The sequence below is a fragment of the Euleptes europaea genome, chromosome 8 (assembly GCF_029931775.1).
Source record: "Euleptes europaea isolate rEulEur1 chromosome 8, rEulEur1.hap1, whole genome shotgun sequence".
NCBI classification, from domain to species: Eukaryota; Metazoa; Chordata; class Lepidosauria; order Squamata; family Sphaerodactylidae; genus Euleptes; species Euleptes europaea.
In genome coordinates, this window is record NC_079319.1 from 35,542,655 (window position 1) to 35,568,362 (window position 25,708).

Below are 25,708 nucleotides of genomic sequence, written 5' to 3' on the forward strand. Positions count from 1 at the left end.
CAAGTCGCCCAGTTTTGCTTGTTTGTGGATCAGCAAAGTGTTTCTTTCTCCCTCTTCCTTTCTTTCAATGCATTATGTATCCAACTCTATATATTAGTGCGTATTGATGTCTTTATCAGTTCAGCAGTGATAGCTAGATTTATGCTACATCTTAAACGCACAACAGACATTATCATTATAATATATATATATATACATACACTATGTGCAAAATTCAACAGACAAGATTTTGTTACACAATCACTCTATTATAACAGTTATTGAAATATTCCACCACCTTACTTAAACCAATATAAGTAGTTTGAAGTCACCCCTGGAAAGCACAGATTGTCAGTACAAGATCCTCCATAGCTGGGAGGGCAGGCAGAACACGGCACCCCTACTTTATATGGTGCTTCTCCAATCCAGTTCCCTCTGAGGAAAAAAAAAAGTAATTATGCATTTGGTAATTTAGAAGAACACTTTCACTACCATTTGATCAGATCAATAAAGTTTGATTTTTCATTTGTTATGTATAGAGTCCTTTGTATTATGTGTTTTGAAACAGAAAAGGTACAGAATTTTATATTGGGTGCCAAGCTTCATGACATGTTCTGTTATCTATTCTTTAGTAACATAAAGTTTCTATCCCCTGTGGTCATGCAAATAAGTTTCAAAGTTCAAGGGCAAGTGTGGTGGCCTCAAAAGAATCTAAATAAGTTTTCAAGCTCTGATGGGCAAGATTTGAATGTTCTTTATCGTTCTTGAAAGTGTTGAGGATTTCATAGTCCTGAGAGCTGGTGGAAGAAACTGAGCCATGAATCAGGAGGTCCCTGATTTTGCCTCTACAATAAGCTTACAGGGAGCCTTAGGCAAGGCACAATCCATCAGCATCAGCCTCTCCCCCATCTGAAATGTGGGGATAATAATGCTGCCCTAATTTTAAAATGTTGTTGAAAGGATAAAGGCAAAATGATACAAAGGAAGCATTTCAAAAACTCAAATGCACTAAAAAAAATGGCATTATCATTCTTTGCCCCTCCACATGACTAAGCAATGCATAAGTTAAGCCAGAATAATGAAAAGGTATACAATGTAATGATAAGAAGAGCTCATAAGACATTTTTGGGTTTTTAAAATCTAATCCTGAAATATCCTATAGCAGTACTTTAAATCTTGCTGACAGTCTGTCCCCATCCACTCCCAGTGAAATCTTTTTGTCCCTCTCACTGTTGAAATCTGAAATGTGCATAACCAGGGATAATAATGTCATTGTTGGGTTATACCTTCCTTGAATTATACTTTGTGTATGCAAACAGTGGTGATAAGCCACCACTACATATTTGCTCATGAACATGGACATCAGAAAGATGTCCTAAATGGAAGCTGTGGTGTTTTGTCATGTAAATAGTTAGTGTGTGTTTTATTTCTATGTTTTAATATGTCGCTGTGTTCTAAAATGTAGGCCTGTAGAGTAAGAGGGGGGATGGATGAGTGAGTGAAGCGTGTTATGATTGAATGGTAGTTGCACCCTAGGGGGCAGAGTTGGCTGGTTGGTTCAGAGAGAGGCTTTGTGTGAGAATTAGTGCTGAGCAGAGTGTAGTATGTGGAGGAAGGAGCTTGAGTGAGGTGCTGTAGAGTGCTGTAAGAAAAGTCTGTGTTCTGTGTACAAGTTATTAGTCTAAGTGGCGTTAGGTGCAATTGACAAGGGGAGGCCAAAAATGCATAGGAGCCGGTGGGACCCCAACACCAGAGTCCGTGCCACTTGCGCCGTGCAAACTGGCACGGACGCAGGCATAGGGCAACTTATGCTGGCCCCAGAAAGCGACATGGCAGTGCAGTGTTTGGACAATGGCGCAGCCTCCCCGCTGGCATTTTCCTGGTGTATCTCCCTGGGCCGGCATCCTGGGAGGCATTCCCAGGGCATTCCTAGGGCAGAGCTGCCTTTAGGCAGCTTCCTAACCCCTTTCAGCTCCCAAAAGCCTGATTTTGCAGGCATATCTTGATATGCCTGCTAAAATTGTGGTGCATCCCCATGAAACTCCATGAGGACTTCCACAGGATTTTTTCAAAATACTATTTTTTAATTTCTTTTTTTGGCTTGCTGTACTGGCAGCAAGCTGCTCTGCCATCGTACCACACACCCCCTTAGGAGTGGGCTGTAAGCTTTGTGGAAGTTATGAGCCTGCGAGGCAAGTTGGGAAGTTAAGCTTTGTGGAAGTTATTGGCCTAAGTGGCAAGTGAAAAAATCAGCCTGTGTGGCTAGTTTTCTGTAAGGGACCATTACAAGTATGCACCTAACTGAAAACATTACACTTATTAACCATACAGAAACTGTTACGCTGATTTACTAATAAATAAACTTTAAATACTATAAATAAACTATCTTTAAGAAAAGCAACTTTATTTTACAATAAAGGATCCCCTTTTACTTCAAAGCCACCCCCACATGCTGACCATTCTGTCAATCTACCATATACAACTAAGCCATCCTGATCTTTGGGTCCAACTAAGAATTCTAAGGCAAGAGCCTTTGGTGGCAGTAAAAATCAGGATGGCAAGGAGGCAGCATAACACATCACTTCAAAACACTACAGAGAGGTGCCTTTACAGAGGTTATACATAAAGGGGCCACACAGAAACAAGCAAAAACGTTACAGAAGCCAAGAAAAATGAGATAATAGAAAACCAGATAAAAGGAGGAGGCAACCAATCAGATGGCCTGATAGAACACAATATATAGAGAGTTAGGTGGAATTAAAAGAGAGCTACTTACTTTGGAGCATAGTTGCATACCAAGTAAACAGCTCGTCGCCAAACTGATCCCCACACATTCATGTTGTGGCAAGTGTGGATTGCACAGCCTATTCGATTGGAAGTAGCCCAAACCATCTGAAGAAAAGGTAATTTTATTTGTTTAAAGTCCAAATTAAAAAGCAACACACCTACCATACATAGAAAAGCTTTGATTTAAAGCACGATACAAGAACAGTGGAACTTATATAACCTGTGTGTAATGTGTGCACATGGGTCCGTAGCATCTCAGAGGACACCTTGGATTGCAATCCTGAGGATATGGAAAGGCATAGTCTTTCACCTCATCATACCATGGCTTTATCAGTTGGAGAATGGATCGATATCTAGATATAATAAAAATCAGAAAGAGGGGAACATTTTTAATGTTCCACGTAATTGATGTGCATAAGGTATATATTATGATGTGATTGTTTCTTTCATGTAATCATATACTTGGGAAGTGCAAACCGATCACCCAAAAAGGAGACAAGTGGAGCCGTTTGTATGTTCATGGCAGTGGAATAAACTAAACTACTTCTTTGTGATCATGCTGAGAACTGAATGAAATGCATAGTCTATCTGAATTTTTTAAAAATGTGAAAGAGAAGCCTATAAAACTAAGATAGATACAGGCTGAGTATCCCTTATCTGGACTGCATGGGACCAGAAGTGGTCTGTATTTCAGATCTTGCCATATTTTGGAATATTTTGGAATTTTTGCATCTATATAATGAGATATTGTGGGGATGGGACCCAAGTCTAAACACGAAATTTATTTATATTTTATGTATGTTTTATATATAATTTATATACATAGCCTAATTTTAAACAATATTTAAACAATATTTTAAATAATTTTGTGTACATTGAACCATCAGTGGCACTGCTGAGAGCCTGGGAGTAATGCCTGCTTGCCAGCTCAAAAGGTCCGGTTTTCGGATCAGTCCGGATATCGAATGTCTGGATAAAGGATACTCAACCTGTATATGAAAAGTTACATTAAATATCTAAACGCTTTATCTAAAAGTTAGGGATATTTTTCTCCTGTCTGATGAATAGCTTTTCATAATTTGAACACTTTAACGCAATGATACCAACTAAAGACAATTCAGGTAGCTATGCTTGATTACATGCAGCTTCAGGTCACATCCTGTTTGCCAATTGCAGTCATGGAGCTGAATGATTTTGATTGCATCCAAAGTAAAATGGATGCATCCATTTGCAATATTACACAGTTTTCTTGCAGTTGCCATCCCCCTTCTCCACCCCCACCCTGTGTTAGCACTGCCACCTCCAATTTTTAAAAGGCACAACGTAAAATAAATCTGAGATTCTGAGTTGAGACATGTTACTTAGGTTTCTCTGTGTTCCTTCGGTACCTGCACATGAGCCTAGTCAGTTTTGTGAGCAGTTCACTTCACAGATAAATGCCACTGACTGCACAAGTGAAATACCAGGCAATGCACAACATCTAACGTCAGTCATCCAAAGAATGTATCTGACTGCACTGCCACAGAGAAGGACAAATGGCAAGCAATTCTGTGCTTTATTAGTAAATCAGTTTTAATAACCTGACATGCCTCTTCTCTGGTAAATTAGTTTGCTGACTGGGCAAAAGCAGCTGCAAGCTACAACTTATTTATTTATTGACCAAGGCCCTGCAACACAGTTGGCTACTGCGCAGGTGCAAAGTTGCTTGACATGGCGCTCTGATCAAGATGAACTTCAACAGGAAACATTGAGGTGATTCAAGATGGGGCTTGTTTTGCCTATAGGAAGGCAGTTTGTGTTGAAGGTTATGGCCAGGGCACATATCTCGTTGCTTATTATAAACATATAATCTTGGACCACATCAAGAACCTTCTTTACCAACATAGGAACTGTTACTATGCTGAATTAAAGAACACTGTGTTCATCCGGAGCCTAACGTGTCAAACCATGTACACAGAGAACTCCGGCGCAGACTTCTATATTTCACTGGTTGCTCTGTGACTAAATTCCATTGTGTTTGATGATGGATAATCATGTAAGTGAAAGACACCTTTGGTTGGAAGATTATTCATTTGCACCAAAAGTACTTAATGCCCTCAAGAAATTATGTATCAGCACAACTGTCTTCAAATAGCATCAAATGAAGTTATCTGTCTACCTTCCAGTTCTCACAGACAGATTTTGTCCAAGGAATCTCAGTAAAAAGGAAGGGCCATGGTCCCAAATACAGGTTGCTGCCCATGCTTCTGCAGACTTGGCTAGAGTTTCATCCCAAACCTGGAAAAAGAGAAATTCTTTAGCTATACTGACACGAAAAGAGTTCAGAGATGATAATTTCACTGAATTAAGCATGAGAAAGAAAAAGCATATTGCAACTCTATGCCACCCCACCACTCCAATTGGTTCTCTTTGGCCATTTTTGTTCTTCTAAGCATGATGGATTAACCAAATGAGGAAAAGTTGACATAGATAGATAACTTATTGTATTTATGTCCCACCCTTCCTTTGAGGTTCTTGGAGGAGCAATTTTAGTCTCACGCCCTGTAAGATTCTTTGGCCATTTATTTATGGTCAATTTTGATGCTCACTCAAAGCTTTTTTTAAATGTGACTTTAAAAATGCCTATTCACGGTCCCTACGCAAAAGGAGAAATTCCACCCCCACCACTCGCCTGCTCCTTTGTTCCTGTTAGCATAGTCATAAGCATGTGCCTAACTAATGTGCCGCTGTTGTTGTGCATGTTTCCTTGAGGAGGATTCTTCGAGACAAACGCCAAAGATTGCATTAAGTGGGCTCTTTAGTAATGCGAAGCAGGTATGCGCCGGCTTCGCAGTCACTTCTGGAATGACGGTTCATTATGTAAAATTCAAAAAATTATGCGGGGCAATTCAGCCTGCAACGCGCTGCTAATTACCATGAATAAATGACCTTTGTGACTTGCCCAGTGCCAGCCAACAAGCCTTCATATTTGAACATGAGTTTGAACTTAGGTTCCCATATCCAAACTCTTAGCCACAGTGACTCATGAACTGCTGAGGGCAGACACAAATGCCATTCAGTTTTTCTCTTCATAATGGCCTAAGCAAACAAAGTGATCTCTGCCTGTTTGTCTCCCTTTATCCTGCACTTCCTCCAAGGAAATGATAAATGGTTCCTCTCTCTCAGGGCTTCTTTTTACCCTTTATGTAGAATTCCTTTCTAATAAAGAATTCTCCTAAAGAATTATTGGGTGGAGGATATGCAATGGTGTGGGGCTGTTACAGAAGTTATTTGTTCAGTTTTAAAGGAGCAGTATAATATAGGGGTTAGAGTGCTGGATGAACCAAGAGACTATGCATGGGAGGCTTTGCCTTCGATTTGCTGTTCCCTAGATGCACATTTTTCCCATCCAAATTCTCAGAACTGAAAAACAAGCCCCCATGCAGAGTTTTGAGAATTCTGATGGGGAAAATGTGCAGCTAGAGAAAGGCAAATCCAAGGCAAAGCCTCCCATGCATAAATGGCCCAGGACTGAAATCCCTGCTCAGTCATGAAGCTCACTTGGTGGCCTTAGGCCAGTCACTCTCAACCTAGCCTGCCTCACAAAATTGTCGTGATGACAAAATAGGGAATGGACCTTTATATACTCCCCTCTCGAAGTTCCTTGGAGCAGGGGTAGGATAAAAAGGAGCTCAACGGAATATCCTGTAATGGAAATAAAAATGAATAAGGCACAGATGCAGTGGTTCTAACAATTCACTGTCGGGTTATGATCAGCTGAACTAAAATCTAGCCCTAGAGAATATGTGCTCCAGCTGAGTGACAGAGGAGCTGGAATCTGAAGTACAGATGGTACTGTTCTGTTGACCTGATAATGGAAGAAGGCTTTATACCACACCTAGCCAACCCAGAGGCTTCATGCCGATTGTTAGTCACTCTGATGGCCAAATATAGTCCATGAGTTGCTCACTCTTGTCCCTGGTTCAAGAGAACAGACCAACAGACATTCAGTGAACAACTGTATGAGTTCCTAGAAATTTGTTTCTTTTGAACTAATAAGAGGAACATGACAAATCTGGATACACAGCATGCCATTCTGAGCCATAAATATCTCAGCATTACAGCCAGAGTAAATGCATAGAATGGAAGTATTTTAAGCATGTTCTTGGATTAGACCTCCTTGAATGAGGCTTATTTTGCATGCATTCAGCATGTGCAGTATATTCAATATGACCAGTGTTAGAGACAATGGGTTGGGTCCAGACTACATTTTCTGCTCACGTAAGGCACTTCTGTCAGTGGACAGAATGTTCTTTCCTTCCCCGGCCCAAACTCCCCAAAATGCTACTCCTGGGTAAAGGGGACCCTCAGGAACATGAGAGGCAAATTGGGGTCTGCAGCAGGAAGGGGGAATAGGTGGAAATTACCCTACCCATCTATTAGTAGAAAATTTAGTCTGGATCCAATCTATGTGCAGTCCTTGTGATAGATGGAACCAGGCACATTTTTGTGTGTGTTTTCTTGTGTTCTTCACATAAAACCTTACAGTTGGCTTGCTAATGGCTTGCTAGGAGTTCTGTAGAAACAAAGGACAAGAAACACATACTGTATATACTCGAGTATAAGCCAACCAGAATATAAGCCGAGGCACCTAATTTTACCACAAAAAACTGGGAAAACTTATTGACTCAAGTATAAGCCTAGGGTGGGAAATGCAGCAGCTACTGGTAAATTTCAAAATAAAAATTCTTCTGCTCTTGACACAACCTAAAGTTTGAAACCAGCTTCGTATGACCTGCGTTTTTGTTTTGCTCCAGGATTAGAAGTATTGGGATCCATTTGTAACAGGATAAAAAAAAGACTTTGAAAAAGAAGTGCTAAAGCAACACATGCAATAACACAGTGCGTACACAACGCAGCATGTATATTATGAGCCCTAACACATGCTGCTCTATGCAAGCATAGTCAACACTGGGTCCTGATAGGGGTTAATAAAAATAAAAAATAAAATATAGCAGAGTAAGTACTGTAAATAAATATAGCAGACTAAGTACTGGGTGTATGGCGTGGCCTTGGCGGCTGGCAACCCTAGCCCCTCACGCCGTACTTGGGGCATGTCGAGGAGAGCTTCCTCGGCCTCAGAGCAATCCGACGGGGAGTCTGAACTGTCCTCCCCGTCGGTAGCAGCCAGTTTGCCCTCTTGTCACCGCACAGGGTTTGGGCTGCTGCTGTCAGTGCTGCTGCTCTCCTCCCCGGTCTCCGCTCTTTCCCGCCTTTATTTCCCCATCCGCCCCTGTGGCCCCTCCTCCCAAGCCCTTAAAGGTCCTCCATGGCTCGCTCCACCCTCTCCCTCCTTCCCCCGTCTGTGGCGGCCATGGGGTGCGCCCCCGCCCCACCCGTGCTCGCCCGCTCGTCAGCTGGGCAGCACTGGGGCCTCTAGCAGCGACGGAGCCCCGGCCCAGAGCCATTGACACGGCGGCACAGGGCTCCCTGGTTTGACGGCCCCGCCCTGCCCCCCGCCCGTCGGCCCCAGCCGGCGCCATCTCACCCCCACATGCTCCGGGCGGCGGCAGCATCTCCGGCGTTGGGCGGCTCCTGGCGACCCCACCCCTCCCGCGGTGCAGAGTCTCTGCGGTCCCGCAGGGTCCCCGGGGGGGCGCCTCTCCTCCAGGGGTGTCTGCGTCTCCGCGGGCATTGCAGGGAGGCGCCCCGCCTCGCCGGGCAGCAGCGTTGTCCTCCTGCCGGCCCTGCCCCCAGCCGCCGCGTCCGGGCCTCCTGTGGAGCTGCTGCCCGGTAAGTGCAGCCGGAACGGGGTGTGTGTGTGCTGGCCGCCGACACAGGATAGTGGGACCCTCACTCGAGTATAAGCCGAGGGGGGCTTTTTCAGCATAAAAAATGTGCTGAAAAACCCGGCTTATACTCGAGTATATATGGTAATCAGGCCCATCCAGAGCTCCAAAGAAACTTGGATTGTTACCAGGATTGCATAAAATATATTAAATGTTATACACAAATAAAACAAAAGTAAATCCCTGCCAATGACATCATCAAAAAGGATCCGTAGTTCTTCCATGCACACACCCAGAATCTCCTTCAATGAAAAAATCCAGTTCCAAGACACATAACTGTATCCACAGATCAGGTACCTCCGCTGAAAAGATGGGGAAGCTCTTCTGAGTCAGGATAGCAGGTACTGAGCTCATAAGCAATCTCTGGATTGAATTTACCAGTTAACATAATGCAAATAAGACATCCAAAGATGTCATCATTTCTTGGAACCTCACGGAATTGTGTATAAAACAGTATTGAGTACAGAGCCAGAAAAATTAGAAATCATTATGCAAAGCAAGATGGGTTTTTTTAACTTTTGTATTTTTCTGTCACAACATCTTAATTTATTAACTGCAATGGTATATTAACAGCTTTTGTTTTCTCTGTGGAAGGTTTTGTGACAGTTATATAAACACTGTATTTTGTTGGTGTTAGTCAATGTATTGGCATGCCAATTTTCTCATTTTATTAAGGCAATAATCCAATCCACAGTTAACAGTAGATGTCTAGATTCAAATAATTACCTGCGAGCGATTAAAAATCACACTTATTTCACTTCTCTCTTTTCAGAATTTCTGCAGACTGAGGAATCAAGAAAACATGGGGCGTCCTTTAATTACAACTGGAGAAAGTTAATAAAATCTTTCAAGTATGTTTTTCTAAGCTCAAACATAATTGTGTTTGAATATTGCCACATATAGCTCTGAGGCTGAGATGTGCTGATTTTTATCACTTCGTAGATTCAAAAATTTACATTGTATAGTCTACTATGGAACTGAACACTGCAGAATCAAATGACTACTTGTGTTGATATTATCTCCCCATTCATATGGTATATAGACTCTTCACATGTAAGCACAGTTTGAATAGAAGAGTACGTTGATAAGTGATTTCTCCCATGTGCACTATGAGGTAGGAGACTAGTCTTTTAAGGCAACTCATAATACAGTTTCAATCAGCATGTTTGAGTTAGCTTTTTAAGGGGAAAATATGGCTTTATTAGTATCCCATTAACTGCTTAGGGCACAATCTCACATTTAGTTGGAGCTCACCTTTCTTCAAGTAAGGCCCATTGATAGTGTTGCCAGGTCCCTCTTCGCCACCAGTGGGAGGTTTTTGGGGCACAGCCTGGGGAGGGCAGGGTTTGGGAAGGGGAGGGACTTCAATGCCATAGAGTCCAATTGCCAAAGTGGTCATTTTCTCCAGATGAACTGATCTCTATCGGCTGGAGATCAGTTGTAATAGCAGGAGATCTCCAGATAGTACCTGGACGTTGGCAAGCCTACCCACTGAACTTTTTATGGGCTACAGCTGGACCCTATCTAGATTAGGCTGCAAATGGTTTGACAGTTGGGTTCAGGATATGTTCACTTTATTGGCTTAATTAACTGGAAGAAGGATATATTGCTACACTGAAAAGGCACTGTCATTTTGGCGTGAGTGAGGCAGTTTGGAGATTGTTGACGTGTAGATGATAGCCTTTTGAAAAATAGATTTGGGGAAGCAACTAGGAGACCACTTATATGGGAGATTAAATTGCCCTTGATTTCCCCTTGATGGCCCATTCTCCAGTCCTTCCACATTACAGGTAGAAACAAACTTTTCTTGGCCATCAGTATTGTGGATATTTGCTTTCTTCAAGTGGGTTGATGTACAGCCTATTCAACACTCACCATATTTGGCCAAACATTTAATACAAAAATCTGCATGTTTTTTATCCATGATTGGAAACTGACTCTCCTCTTCTTTTTTCAGTGTATATTATGTGATGAAAACATATGAGCTCACAGGAAGATTTGGCAGACATCGTGTGTTTATTGGGATTATGAGGTCACCTAGACTCTAGAGATCCCTTTGTAGATCAAGAGTGGTTCCTGTTTTCAGTCAAGAGTCAGGTGTTCAATCAAGAGTCAGATATTCAAAATACCAGTTAGTATGATCAATTAGCTAAGTAATCTCTACTTACCTACAAGCAGTACATATCTGAATTCTTAAGCGCATTTTTACACTGAAAAAGTATGCACCATGTTACAAGCCAAATTTACGTTTTAAAACATGTCATTGTTTAAGATAGTTCATGTGTGAGACAAACATCACACACAAAGATACTCTTCTCAGCTGGAAAACTATGTCAACCCCCCTCCTTTTCCACTGGGTTATTTGGTGGAGGTAGGAGGTCTGTTAACAAAGATCTCTAGAATATAAACAAGATTTCCCCCTATTACGTTGATCTTTCATTTCTCTCACACTGAACTGTGTGTAGATGCTTTCGTTTTGCAACTTTTTCATGTTTGCATTTTATTTCTATTGGAAGGTTTGGACTTAGGGCCTAGGGAGCAGGAGCACACTGAGCACAGGCAGTTGGTAAGATTGCTCATATGTTTCCAACTGCAAAGGCCAGACCCTTTCAGTCAGACTGGCCTGCAACAGGTGAGGGAAGGCCCAGAGCTTGACTGAGGGAACTGATAATTTTCTTACAGGCCCAAGCTAGAGAAAGATCTGCAGAAGCCACAGAAGAGTGGATGGGGAAGAAGCAGCCCTGTACTTTTAGTTAACATTTTGGACTTCCTTCTTCTTCAGCTTTGTATTACTGGGCACTGTTTGTTATTTGCCATTGTTCTGAGTGCCTTCCCTGGAGGGCACTGAAGATCCTGTCTCCTTCAGTTGTGTTATGTTCATAGCCGTTTTGATTCAGTTTTACTTCTAGTTGTAAAGTTGTTGTGTCTATGTTAAATGTTTGTTACCTTGAATGTTGTTTTTCCTGTTTGAAGCAATTTCACATTTGTTAACCAAGCTACAAGGATGCTGACATTTTAATGATTTTGAATCCCCCCCACAACTTTCCAATAGGCATCTATGTAGCCAGGGGTCAGCTGGGTTATAATGTCATCAAGTCTCATCAAGTTTTCTAAGGAACATATTTGGAGACAGTCCTCATGAGGCCAAATCAATAAATATGTAGTTATTAACTTAAATAAAGAGATAATTTCAATATTCCTTCATTTTGTTCAATAGAAGCCAATTAATACCATATTGACTGTATTTGAAATGCTCATATACTGATTTAACCACTAGACAGTCAAATACTGAATCTCATACAACAATGTCTTTCTACTATATAAATCAAGACATTAGGGGTGATATTGGTTGCCCTAAAACATTAACAGGTGCCTAATTCCAATAACTGCCTTTCACAAGGAACCTGGCTGAATTTATTTTGGGAAGAATGATCTCTAAAAAGAATTTCCACTCGTATTAAATCTGCATATGGTACATATTCATCTGGTCAAACCACTTTCGGAGAACTGGAAAGAACCACTTATGCCAAAGCCATTGAAAAGCGGCCATTCCTTTTTTAATGGCTCAGGAAGCTCTTTGTACTAAGAAGAGATCCTTTCCAAAATCTATTTGTCTTTCAAACTGTTCTGTGATCTTTCATTATTAACACATTTCCTGGCCTGACATTTTTTTAAAATGTTAAATAATAATTTTAACAGCCTGGGGCCAGTTGCTGCAGAGAAAGCCCGCCATGTGAAGTACATCATAGCGGATAGCACTTAAGGATCTGAACCTTTTAACACATTTTTAGATTTTAATCCTCCATTAAAAGCTTCATGATGACATGACTATTGACAACACATTAAGAAAACTATTTGCTCATAACGTCTATTTGCATGTTCTATTCCAACAAGTATGGAAAATCTGGCCAAAATTATTTATTTATTTATTTATTATTTCAACTTACTATCCTGCTCTCCCTGGCCAAAGGCCATTCTCAGAGTGGCCTACAAAGGAATATAAACATCCTATTACATAGATAGAAACCTTAAAACAGCAATTAAAATAGCCCTATAAAACAATCTTATAAAACAATGTCCTAATTTACTAAAGGTGCCTCTAAGGTGTTAACATAAAATCGCATCCAGGCGAGCAGATGGATAAAGACCCAGCTTAATATGGGGGAATAGCAGCAGTGGAGGTTAAGGAGGCCAGCATTTATATATAAGAGAACTATCATGCCAATAAATAAGGTTATGGATGGATGGATATAAGGGAACCGTAGCTGGCCTCAATCATAGGCCTGGTGGAATAGCTCCATTTTACAGGCCCCGTGGAACTCTTTAAGGTCCTGCAGGGCCCTGGTCTCACTAGAGAGGCTATTCCACCAGGCAGGGGCCAGGGCAGAGAAAGACCTGGCCCTGGTTGAGGCAACCCGGACAGTCCTCGGGCCGGGGACCACTAAAAGGTTGGTATTTGTTGAGCGAAAAGTCCAGGGAATATACAAGGAGAGGCAGTCCCACAGATATGAAGGTTCCAAACCGTGTAAGGCTTTAAAGGTAATAACCAGCACCTTGAGTCTGACCCAATACTCCAGTGCACCTTGTGGCACCCCACACACCAAAAGGTGCTGCTGCGACACCTCCTCCCCCAGTGTCGCTCTCTGTCCCTGATTGGGGGGGGGGAAGCCCAGCCATTGAAGGGCTAAGCCCCAAATCCTGATGTCAGCAAGGCGGCGGTCTAGAAGATGTTGATCGACCATGTCGAAGGCTGCTGACAGCTCCAATAATATCAGCAGCCCCAACCCGCCCCGATCCAGCTGTCGAAGGAGATCGTCCATGAGGGTGACCAGAGCCGTCTCCGTCGCATGGCCAGGGCAGAAGCTGGATTGGAATGGGTCCAGGACTGATGCTTCAGCCACAAAAACCTGAAGCTGCTTGGATGCCACTCTCTCAACTACCTTTATAAGGCAATAGGAAGATTTGAGTCCAATTGCCAAAGTGGCCATTTTCTCCAGGTGAACTGATTTATATCGGCTGGAGATCAGTTGTAATAGCAGGAGATCTCCAGCTAGTACCTGGAGGTTGGCAACATGTAACCTATGTGCCATATCGTATTGAATGAACATGTTTGATATGGAAAGCTGACAGATCTGACGATCATGATGTAATCATCCTCTCTCTCATTCCCAAACTTAACACATTCTCTTCAGAAAAAATGAAGATCGGGACTTTAAAACGTACACCACTGAGGGATCAGGAGTGGCTCAAATTTTGTTTGCATTTATTTATTTAGAATTTTTTTAAGCTGCATCTTTGATACTTTTTGCAGGACAATGATTCAGCTCAACCCAACCCCTTTTTGAGTATATATTACTCTTCCTACACACTTGACACTGAGAGACACTGTCCTTCAGTGTTAATCCTCTGAAGATGCCTGCCACAGCTGCTGGCGAAATGTCAGGAAAGAAAATACCAAGACCATGGTCACACAGCCCGGATAACCTACAAGAACCAATGAACTCTGACCGTGAAAGCCTTCCACTAAGCACCCTTAGCTTTGAGAAGCTGTATGTATGTAAACGTCAAAGCAATTAATTACTGAACTCAGCCTAAGTTGTTATTGATTTATTTTATTAATTTAGATCATTTTTATGTTGTCTTTCCAGGAACCTGCCCAAAGAGCCTTACAACAACAATAAAAACAAACCATTAAAAGTTATTAATTAAAATCCAATATTTAAAAGCCTCAGCCCACAATGAACACAGCTGAAAATAAGTTTCCAGGTTAAAAATACTGTTAAAAAATGAACACTTTAATTAAAAGCCTTGGTAAACAGAAACATCTTGTCCTGGCACCTAAAAGAAAGCAACATCATTAAATAAAGTGTGTACAGTCAGCTAGGTTTGCTCATTTAGCATCATCTTCAAATGCTTAAATTATATCTTTCTTAAAAGTATACTTTCTACTTAGGCAAAAACCCAGAGCCTGCAATGATTCAAGACAATATGCAATAATCTCAGCGGATTAGAACTCTCAGTATATAGAGAGAAGTCTTAAGGGAGAACATATCATAAGGAAAACAGGATTAGATTTAGATGAAGGTTGGGTGAAAACTGGTAGAAGGAACATTAACAATCTGAGATATGCAGATGACACCACATTACTGGCAGAAGATAGTGAAGACTTGAAACGACTATTGATGAAGGTTAAAGCAGAAAATGCCAAAGCAAGATTACATCTGAACATCAAGAAGACAAAAGTAATGAGTACTGGGGAATTAAACAGCTTTAAGGTTGACAGTAAAGAAATTGAACTTGTTACAGATTTTCTATTCCTTGGCTCCATCATCAACCAAAAAGGAGACCGCAACCAAGAAATCATAAGGGGATTGAGACTGGGAAGGGCAGCCATGAAGGAGCTAGAAAAGATTCTTAAGTGTAAAGATGTGTGACCAAGGTCGAGATAATTCATACCACAGTATTCCCCATTACTAGTATGGTTAAAGTTGGATAATGAAGAAAGCTGAGAGGAAGGAAATAAATTCATTTGAAATGTGGTGTTGGAGGACAGTTTTACAGATACTACGGACTGCAAAAAAGACAAATCAGTGGGTTCTAGATCAAATCAAGCCTGAACTGTCCCTAGAAACTAAAATGACTAAACTGAGACTGTTGTACTTCAGTAACATTATGAGAAGACAAGAGTCACCGGAATAATGGTAGGAAAAGGCTGTTAACGATAGAACCTTTTGGAGTTCATCAGTTCACAGGGTTGCCATGATTCAGAAGTGACTTGACAGAACTTAACACTTGCACACACAAGGGAAAGGAACAAACTGAACAATTAGGAAGGTATGAGAAAGGGAGAGAACATGATGCTGAAGCTAAGGAAATCTAATCAGACATCTTTTGTAAAATAGGAGATGAGTAGTTGCCTAAGCAGTTTGATTTTATAGAGGCTTGGATCATGCAATGCACAAGTACAAACGTAAATTTACTTAGCACAGTTCTGTTTGTGCAAGACGTTGTGCCTAGAAATTGCTTGCACAGCATCTTATGCAAGCAGAAAAATGGTACAAGATGTTTAACTTAGTACAATGGCCTAGCCCAAGGGTATTTTCACACTTCTGCAAGGACTCTTGCACATGCTGGAACCTTCTAATGGATCCAAGTCTTGGATGGCTATGAGACTAGATCGGGGAGGGGGGAATTAGAGTCTATAATGAAAAGGAAGACATTGGATTTTGATGAATAAAGTAAGAACTTAATTGGACAGTGCTTGTGCAGAAGAAGAAAAATTATTTTTCCAACCACAGAAGTAGTTGGTTGAGCATGAAAAACTCTGCTTCCTATTGTTGTACAGTTTGATCCAATGTGTTATGTTTTTGCATGAGGGCGATTCCTCTGCTGCTGTTTTTAACAAGCACCATTGCTGCTGTTGTTGATTGTTCATGTTTCGACTGCTTTAGGTATCTGATTTTTGTGTTAAGCAGTATTAGCCCATTTGAGGGTCTCAGCAGTATGATGAAGTTGTATAAATAAAATTAAAATGCCGGTCTTTCAAAAAAAAGTTGAACGTGTCTTCTAGAAATCCCTGGAAAGAGAAAAAATGAATACTTCAGATGTTAGGAGTTTCTTCCTTATTTCCAAGAGAGTATGTTGGTTTTCATTCAGCCTACTAAATCACCAGTATTCAGGCTGGATTGTCTGGATTTAAATTATTGACACCTTGACAGAACATATTGGCTCTAAAGGCATCTGCTTCTGATGCCACTGGCAAATCACTGCAAAACAGGTGTCACATCATATTTTATTGCTACATTTTTTATGGTCTTTTGATTCTAATGAAGTCAGGTAAGGGTCATAGTTAGTTCCTTCCTTAACATAAGAACATAAGAGAAGCCATGCTGGATCAGACCAAGGCCCATCAAGTCCAGCAGTCTGTTCACACAGTGGCCAACCAGGTGCCCCTAGGAAGCCCACAAACAAGACAACTGCAGCAGCACTACCCTGCCTGTGTTCCACAGCACCTAATATACTAGGCATGTTCCTCTGATCCTGGAGAGAATAGGTATGCACCTTCCTTCCTTTCATCTAATTGAAGACATTTTCAAAAGTGCTATGAAGACCATCAAGTTCAGCATAGTATAACTTAACGTTGGGATGTTAAATACAATAAATTTGGCGCTTAACAATTCTAAGCAGAGTTTTGCTTAGGTCTGTTCAATGGGGCTTACTCCCAGGAAACTGTTCTTAGGACTGCACTGTTAATGTGGGAAAGCTTGAAACTACTAAGCATCTTCCAGATCCTATTAACAGCTACAATTAATGCAGTCCTAAGCAGTTAGGTGAGCCAGTGTGGTATAGTGGTTTACAGCCCATTCGTGAAAAAATGGGCCGAAAGTCCTTAGGAGGAGGCGTGACCTTGCCGCCAGCGTGAGTGCATGTAATCACGTGATTACACATACTTACACTGGAGGCGAGGCCGGTGTGGTCTCCATTGTGCCAGCAACGGCGTAGAGAGGCCTCTCCGGCGCAGGGGGGCGTTCCAGGGGCGGGGCGGGGGGAGGAACAGCCTTGCTGTTTTCGATGGGGCTTTTGGCCCCGTTGAAAACAAAAAAAAGCCGCGAAACATATGGGGAGAAAGGTGAGATACAAATAAATTAAATAATAAATAAAAGTTATATCCTTCTAAGCACATTGATTTCTATGGACTTAGAAGGGTAGCAACTGTGTTTAGGATTGCACCGAATGTGTTGCATTTCCCAGTCATATTATTTAGTAGATCTGACCAAATAAACACTATTTACATGCATGGGTGGCTACCACAGACCCAGGCCACAGGCAGAGAAATCATTACATAATGGGCAGGGGTGACTTTTTTCTTTAAACCATGCTATGTGGGCAGAGAAAGATGCCTAAGATGAGCAGACTGTTTCTCAGCTTGGAAGCCCCAATGCTACTGAAGAGCAAATTATAGAAATATGAAATTTAATCAGATTTTGTCAAAGGCTTTCATGGTCAGAGTTCATTGGTTCTTGTAGGTTATTTGGACTGTGTGACCGTGGTCTTGGTATTTTCTTTCCTGACGTTTCGCCAGCAGCTGTGGCAGGCATCTTCAGAGGAGTAACACTGAAGGACACTGTCTCTCAGTGACAAGTGTGTAGGAAGAGTAATATATATATATAATATATATTATAATATATATAATATATGTATATGTATGTGTGTGTGTGTGTGTGTGTGTGCGTATATATATATATAACTCTTCCTACACGCTTGACACTGAGAGACACTGTCCTTCAGTGTTACTCTGAAGATGCCTGCCACAGCTGCTGGCGAAACGTCAGGAAAGAAAATACCAAGACCACGGTCTCACAGCCCGGATAACCTACAAGAACCAATTAATCAGATTTCCCTCTCAATGTGAACTAAATGTGAACTAAACAGGCATCATTCTAGTTCTGTTCCTTCATCTTTTTTGTGAGTATATTTTGAAAAGATTCGTTTATTGAACCCGGGGATGGGCATATTCAGTTTTGAAGTGCCTTTCTTGGTTTCATTTCTAATAAATGATACCACAGGATGAATAACAAGTATACTTGATACTGAATGTCTATCTCCTAGTCATCAAGAGAAAGTTTTGCTTGTTTAAAAAAAAAAAGAGACCACCCATTATTAATTATGAAACAATATATGAAGTTTGAATGCATATTTTTTATGTCTCTGAGTTCTCCATTCAAAATACAGTCTTGTTGCATGTAAGGGACTTAATCCTAGAACAAGAACATCATGTCCTCAGTTCTGTTGAGAAGTGCTGAGTGTATATATACTGCATGATCTGAGTAGGAATCCAGTAAGCTCTGTGTAAAAGCGCTGTCAAAATTAAGACATTTCTGGCAAGGAGAAGTTAGTGTCATGCCCTTTCTATTTGGTCATGTTGACAGGCTTCCTTTTCATATGCTTGTTAGCAATCTGAGGTTATCCAAGATGCTTCTGTGACTTTAAGATAAACATATTGTAATGAAACAATGGCTCTTTCAGAACTATGTGAATTCTTTACTCAGTAGGTAACAGAATTTCTGCTTATCCAGCTTATTTATAACATTAAAATGCACTCACTAAGCATTGCAATGATATGAAATTTTATATTGGGCTGCTGTGGAATACAATCATTCATCGCCAGGAAGTTGGACTGGCAAGATCACTTTACTGGCAGGCACTCCAGAGTTTTTCAAGAAAATGTTGGTCATAATCTATAAAATGTTTGTTAAAAAACCCTGAACTCTTAAATTCCATATGTGTTAAAATGTTACTATGCCATATAAAAAAACCTCAATCCTAAGCAGGTCTACTGCTATATAGTGGGGCTTACTCCTAGGAAAGTGCTTTTAGGATGGAGTGAGAAGAGTATATGACAGTATTCTCAAAAGCTGCTCCATATTTATGGTCTAATCCAGTAGCACCTTAAAGATCAGCAAGGTGTCTGGAGTATAAGCTTTCAGGAGTCACAGCTCTCTTAATCAGATACATAAGAAGAATGAATGTTTCAAAACACTGGAACAATTTAATAGGATAACGAACCTACTACAGAGTATGGAACTGTTATCTTTTTATCCCTCCCCTTTCTAGTCTGCTTAAAGGTAAAGGTCCCCTGTGCAAGCACCAGGTCATTCCTGACCCGTGGGGTGACGTCCCACCCCAACGTTTCCAAGGCAGACTTTGTTTGTGGGGTGGTTTGCCAGTGCCTTCCCCAGTCATCTTCCCTTTACCCCCAGCAAGCTGGGTACTCATTTTACCGACCTCGGAAGGATGGAAGGCCGAGTCAACCTCGAGCCGGCTACCTGAAACCGACTTCCGTTGGGATTAAACTCGGGTCATGAGCAGAGCTTGGACTGCAGTACTGCAGCTTAACACTCTGCGCCACGGGGCTCCTTCTAGTCTGCTTATTGTCCCCTTATATTTTCCCCAAGTCATTTTAGAAAGGAAGAAACACATGACCATAATATCATGTGGGATCCAGGAGCAAGAGTAGAAGTTTTGAGTTTTTCTTCACATTAACATAATGTTATGTAAGCATTCTGGCTTCTCCTCACACCAAGGCATATATATGTAGTATGGAAAACAGAGCAAGGAGAGTTAACTGTGGGAGCGCTCCAAGAAGATGGGATGAAGGAAGAAGAAAACAGTCATCCCTGCTATATCAGAAGGGGTGAGGATTTCATAAAGACAATGAATTTCTATGGTGAATCTGTTTTTTCTCCAAACTAACAGGATACATGAATATACACATAATTTTAATGCTGCAATAGAAGTGAGGGATTTACCTGTTGCATTTGCCATGACATTGTTCTGAAGAGGATAGTACTATGGTTCTTATGTCTTTTCTGGAGTAGTAGAAAACTAGTCTCCACGTAAAGTGAAAAGACTTCTAGCTCTCCAATGAGACAGGACTCTATATTTGAAACAGATTCTGTACCTAATGCTTGTAAAGCCTTGGCAGAAGTTAAGTACTGGAAAATTCTATCATTTAAAATAACCAGACCACATCAACCTAGCGGGATGAGAGAGAATAACCCAAAAGGCAGGGGTAGGCAACCTTTATGGCTCAAGTGCCAGAAAATCCACAACATATACCAGCGTGGTGTAGTGGTAAAAATGTAGGGCCAGGATTTGGGAGACCAGGTTGAAATCCCAATTCTGCCATGGAAACTTGCTGGGTGACCTCGGGCCAGTCACATACTCTCAAACTAAGCTACAGTGTTGTTGTGAGGATAAAATGAAGGAGTAGAGCATGATATAAGCCGCTTTGGGTCCCTACTGAAGAGAAAAGTGAAGTTAGGGTTGCCAGCTCTGGGTCGGGAAATACCTGGAGATTTGGGTGGTGGAGGCTGGGGAAGGTGGGGTTTGGGGAGGGGAAGGTCTTCAGTAGGGTATAATGCCATAGAATCCACTCTCCAAGGCAGACATTTTCACCAGAGGAACTGATCTTGGTTGTCTGGAGATCAGTTGTAATAGCGGGAGATCCCCAGGTGCCACCTGGAGGCTGGTAACCCTAAGTGGAGTATAAATAAAATACACCCAGAGACCTGTGAAGATGTTGGTGTGCTGGCCAACAAAAAGGAGGGGGAAGCCAAGGACCATTCTTGTCAGGGACACTGACAGCTGGCTGAGCCTCAGAGGTGCCGCCAGCCCCAGAGGCACTGTCAGTCCCTTGGACAGAAAACCGGTCCTGCATGCCAAGCAAAATGGTCTGGTGTGCTTCTGTTCAGCATGCATACTAGGGGTTGCCTACCCCTGCTATAGGATATGATAGATTACACATTTGTGAATATCCTTGTCAAAAGTGGAGTCCAGAATCTGTTGAAAAATTGAGTATTTACATTGGAAACAGGCACGGAGGGAGATACCTCAATCATTAACAGATTTGTATCTGATACAACAATAACAATTCTCTTTCATATCTTACACAATTGTAGGAGATGTTGCAGAAATAAGGATTGTTTTGCTCATGTGTTATAGTCCTGCAGAGTCCTTGGAAACTTCTTCATCAATAGCAGGTAAGCAAATTAATTACCATGAGGAAATCCAAACCTGGTTGGTGGAAATTGTACCTTTGGCTTCTAAGAGGTACTGCACTTACAAAAGAAGACACATTTTTACAACCTCAGAAAAAAATTTGGAATCCATTTTTAGAATACTTTGACTAAAAACTTGTCTACTTGTAAACAGCATAACCACCAGGATTTCCTTTTGCTCAGTGTGGTTCCTTTTTATTCTGCATATTAAAGTGTGTTTATGTGAGCAAATCTCCTTCCTTTTGCGTCAGTAATGCCAAAGATTTTTCATACAGAAGAAGAAGAAGAAACAACTGAAGATGAACAAACTGAAAAGATAGAGGGTTGGATCCAACCAGCTTTTCCCTGGTGGCAAAGAGTGAAGAAGGTACCATCTGAAGGCTATGCTAGGGATCATAGAACTTGCATGTATAAAAGGCATGTGCAGCTGGAGGAAGGGAATTACATGGGAGTGACTGAGAAAGTTAGCTGGATCCAACCCAGACAGTTAATACTATTAAATAGGCTTTATATGTAGCAAAAAAGGGGACAGTTATTTTTGTAATGGGTGGGTGGATTATTAGTCTTGCTTCTTCTTCTGTATTTTATGTTATTTTTACCTCAAATTCATTAAAATAATTACTAGGAAAAGTCTGATGCACATGGTTTTACGGTACCAAAGCTTAGTCTAGACATAATGCCAAATTGTAGTTTGAAGCTACATCATAACTCCTCTACCATCTTTCTTCTCTTGAGTATAATGAGGTAATCAGCTACTTTCTGATTGGTGTCAAACCCTAATTTGATGTTATACCTTAATCCGCAAACTATGGTTTACAGTTGCCCTGCAAACCAGGATTCCAGGGAACAAACTGCATAGGGAACAAACAGCAGTTTGAACCAAGCTATTTCCCATGTTGCATAGGGAAAAGGGCCTGTTGATTGTGTGGGAAAGTATGATGTGATCCACATTTCCCGGATTATTACCAGATATAAATGCTACAGCTATAGCATAAAATCCACACTCAGGGAAGCAGCTATTCTGCTTCCCCGCCATATTGATCATGACCATCAACAGGCTTGTGGGGGGAAAACAGAAGCAAGCAGACAAAGATAATCAATTTTATGTGGCGTTTTGGGTGTCCATTTCTATATACCGTTATTGCTAAAACACTTCAATGATCCATATCTGTACAGTCCTCAATTTTGAAGGCCTAGAGCCTTCAAAACAACAAGATTAAATATAAAGAAACTAAGCTCTAGAGACACCGCATGAACTGGCACTACTGCCATAAAGCTGAGCAGATGATAAAAAAAAAAAGGCTGTGATCATGTGACAATATTATATACTGAAATAACATCTTTGGAGAAAAAATAGAGAAAGCTGCTCTGGGGAATGATTACATGGGAAACCACTAAAAACTATTGTTGCTATTTAAAATTCTTACTTGTTTACTGTGGCATGATTTTTCATGGACAATATCCTTTTTCACTAAATGCATGATACAAAGTACAGACGAAGATAGGGCATGTTAACATAAGAGCCAATATTACAAAGTTACATAGACTTTAAATGAGTTCAGTTGAATTGGCTTCTCCAGTCCTCCCCCCAAAGAATCTTGATCTCTATAGTTTGCTGAAGAGGCTAAGAACTGTCCATTACAGAGCCATAACCCTGTCACACAACTACAATTCCCAGAGTTCCCTGGGCAAAGAAAATGACAGCTGAAGCATTTTGTCGATTGTATTCTAGATGTGATACACAGCAAGAAGTAATGATACCATAAATGAAAAATGTCCTTGTAGCTGGTTCTGAAGAAAATATAGCCAAAAATCTGCTAGAGCATGAAAATCTGAATGCAATGGTTTATTGCTGTATTAAACATAAGCATAATGAGCCACTTATAAACCTCACAAATCCTGACAGATTTTGTGAAATTTGTTAATGAATTCCAGTCCTGCAGTGGATCAGCCATTCTGACTATTACTCGATTTTTTTTCCTTTTCAAGTATAGTAATCCTGAATTCATATACGGTATATAGTGCACAGGCAGATTTCAAAGCTTGTTTCTGTATTTTCCCTATTATTTATGTGTTTGTTTATTTATATAGAATCATCAGTGTGGAAGGTGCTTTTGCAGACTGATATAAATAAAATGAGAAGTCCCTGCCTCAAAGAATACATGAAGCTGCATGGACCTTTGGTCCATCGAAGTTAGTTAGACTGGCAGCAGCTCTCCAGGATCTCAGGCAGAGATCTTTCACATCACCTACTACCCTGGAGATGCCAGAGATTACACCTCAGACCTTCTGCATGCCAAGCAGATGTTCTACATCTGAGCCATGCCCCAACCCACAAGAGCTTACAATCTAAATCATATCAACAAAAGTCATAGAGGAAGATGAAGCCAAAGGTCAGGCCCCATTTCAGTAGGGATGAGAAGCCAGGAGAAATCATTCTGCAAGTTGTAGTGGATTAAAGTGGTTCTTGAGGCCAACTTGCAGGTTCAGAAGTTATAAAGGAACTTTTTATATTGTATATAAACCAGAACAGTAAATACTATTATGTTTTGCTCTATTTTATTATGATCTGTGATAGCTGTAAAATTGTTGTGCAAGAGATTTCCTACATTCTGAATATGCACTCCTGCTAAAGGGACCAAGAAACTAGGTTGCCAGCTCCAGATTGGGAAATTCCTAGAGATTTGGGGGATGGAGCTGGGTAAAGTGATCTTTGGGGAGGGGAGGGACCTTAGCGGGGTCTAATGCCATTGAGTCTGTTCTCTAAAGTAGCCATTTTCTCCAGGGGAACTGATCTCTAGTCTGGAGACCAGTTGTAATTTCCAGGCTAGCTCTGGGATGTGAAATACCTGGAGATTTTGGGGGTGGAGCCTGAGGAGGTATAATGCCATAGAGTCCACCTTCCAAAGAGGCCATTTTCTCCAGATGAACTGATTTCTGTCTCCTGGAGATCAACTGTAATAGCAGATCTCCAGCCCCCCCCCCCAAGGTTGGCAACCCTAGCATAAAATTATTACAGATCATAGCTCCTTTCACAGAACTACAGTTCCAAGGGTTCCCTAGGGAGAGGAAATGACTGTTAAATAAGTTTAAGTTTGCATTACAGGTATGCCCCAGAGCTGATGCTAATGTAAATGCTGTTATAGGATTGCTATACTGGCAGTTTATGTCAGAGCCCACGTGTCAGTTGTATACCATACTGGAAAGTGGGTCATTCTGTTGCTAAGCACACATAAAGACCGAAAGCAGTTTCAAAGGCCGTTGGCCTAGCTAACCTGAAATAAATAATGGTGTCATTGAGAAATATCACAATCTCAGGTTTATACTTTCATTTCTAGGCCCAGATTCATAAAGTTCAGAAATGGTAAAGAAGTACATATAGGTCTTGTTACCATATATTCCATGTTGGCAGCAGGTGGGAAGACTTTGCCTCTGACTTGATTGTGATAATCCAGGATGGCAATCATGTCATTCTGTGAAATGTATCGTTTCCTCCTGGCTTTGGGGAGACTTGCAGAATCCAGATGAGCTGCCAAGGCTGCTTCAACATCGGTGTAATTATTGGTTGACAGGAATGCGTCAGTGGAATTGGATAACTCTACTGCACTTGTTTCATAGAGAATTAAAATTAATAGAGCACCACTGATTGCAGAAATTACTATCATTTTGGTGCTGGGGGGAAATCCACTTTAAGTCAGGGCATGCAAAGACAATCTGTAAAGGAAAAATATTTCGAGACAGTGACTGTTATCAAAGTGAATCTCTTTTACTCTCAAATCAGCTTTTCCCTCTACAGCTGTTCCCACAAGATGATAACGTAGGCAAGAAAACCCAAAATATGATATTTCCAGGGAGTCAAAGAGAGCTCCACATTCTCTCAGGTAACTTAGCAACTGCACACACAAACTGGACTGCAACATAAAGCAAGATTTGTTCACAGTGTGCGTGAAAAAAAGCATCTGCTATGCTGAACATAAAAAGATACATCCATCCTGGTCATTTATAACTGTTGATAAAGATTTATAAGCAAAGCGATAGGCAAAAAATATGAGAAGACATGGAAACAGAATGTCTTACTTGCACTGTTAAATTGAGTCCAGCAAAATAGGATGTGTGTTAATAAAAATGCATGCAAAGCAAACTGACTGAGCTCAATGGCTTACCTCTGTGCAGAACCAAAAGCCTAGTGTATTGTTCTTCCAAGTTAAACAGCTCTTTTCTGTGCTCTAGTGTGAACCCTTGGAAAGAGGAGTGTGTCTTATTACAAACCCACAAAGAGAGAGAGAGAGAGAGAGACTTTGCAAGCTTTCTAGCTGCTGGCCACAGGAGCTGCTAACAGCTTTTATATGTTACAGTCTGTGTGATCCAGAAAATGCAGCCCTTTCCAAGGGTCTATTCTGCAGCCAAACCTAGAGGGGTGGAGTTTTGCACAGAAAACACAGTGATTGGGTGCCATCTGTTTTTTAGTGCAGAGTATTAGGATATTGTTTCACACCCCCTTCTTTCTGACTTCAGAGAGGCACAAATCAAGCCTTCTTTTCCTTCAAAATTGTC

General features: G+C 41.2%; 1 protein-coding gene across 1 annotated transcript; it reads right to left on the reverse strand.

Annotated features, from left to right (window-relative positions):
- Nucleotides 1–241: 241 nt before the first annotated feature.
- PI15 (peptidase inhibitor 15) lies at nt 242–25,501 on the reverse strand. Its single transcript, XM_056854726.1, has 6 exons — nt 25,318–25,501; nt 24,547–24,868; nt 4,925–5,043; nt 2,987–3,119; nt 2,756–2,871; nt 242–414 (listed from the first exon to the last, which is right to left on the reverse strand). Exons 2-6 carry the CDS (start codon nt 24,817–24,819, stop codon nt 279–281), a joined length of 777 nt encoding a protein of 258 aa, XP_056710704.1. The 5' UTR covers nt 24,820–24,868; nt 25,318–25,501; the 3' UTR covers nt 242–278.
- Between the last annotated feature and the right edge of the window lie 207 nt (nt 25,502–25,708).

Coding starts and splice junctions, on each gene's coding strand:
- PI15 (XM_056854726.1), bottom strand. CDS start 24,819: ATGATAGTAATTTCTGCAATCAGTGGTGCTCTATTAATTTTAATTCTC. Junction 3,120..4,924: donor CTGTCTGTGAGAACTGGAAG/GTAGACAGATAA, acceptor TATTATATCTAG/ATATCGATCCATTCTCCAAC. Junction 415..2,755: donor GTATGCAACTATGCTCCAAA/GTAAGTAGCTCT, acceptor TTTTTTCCTCAG/AGGGAACTGGATTGGAGAAG.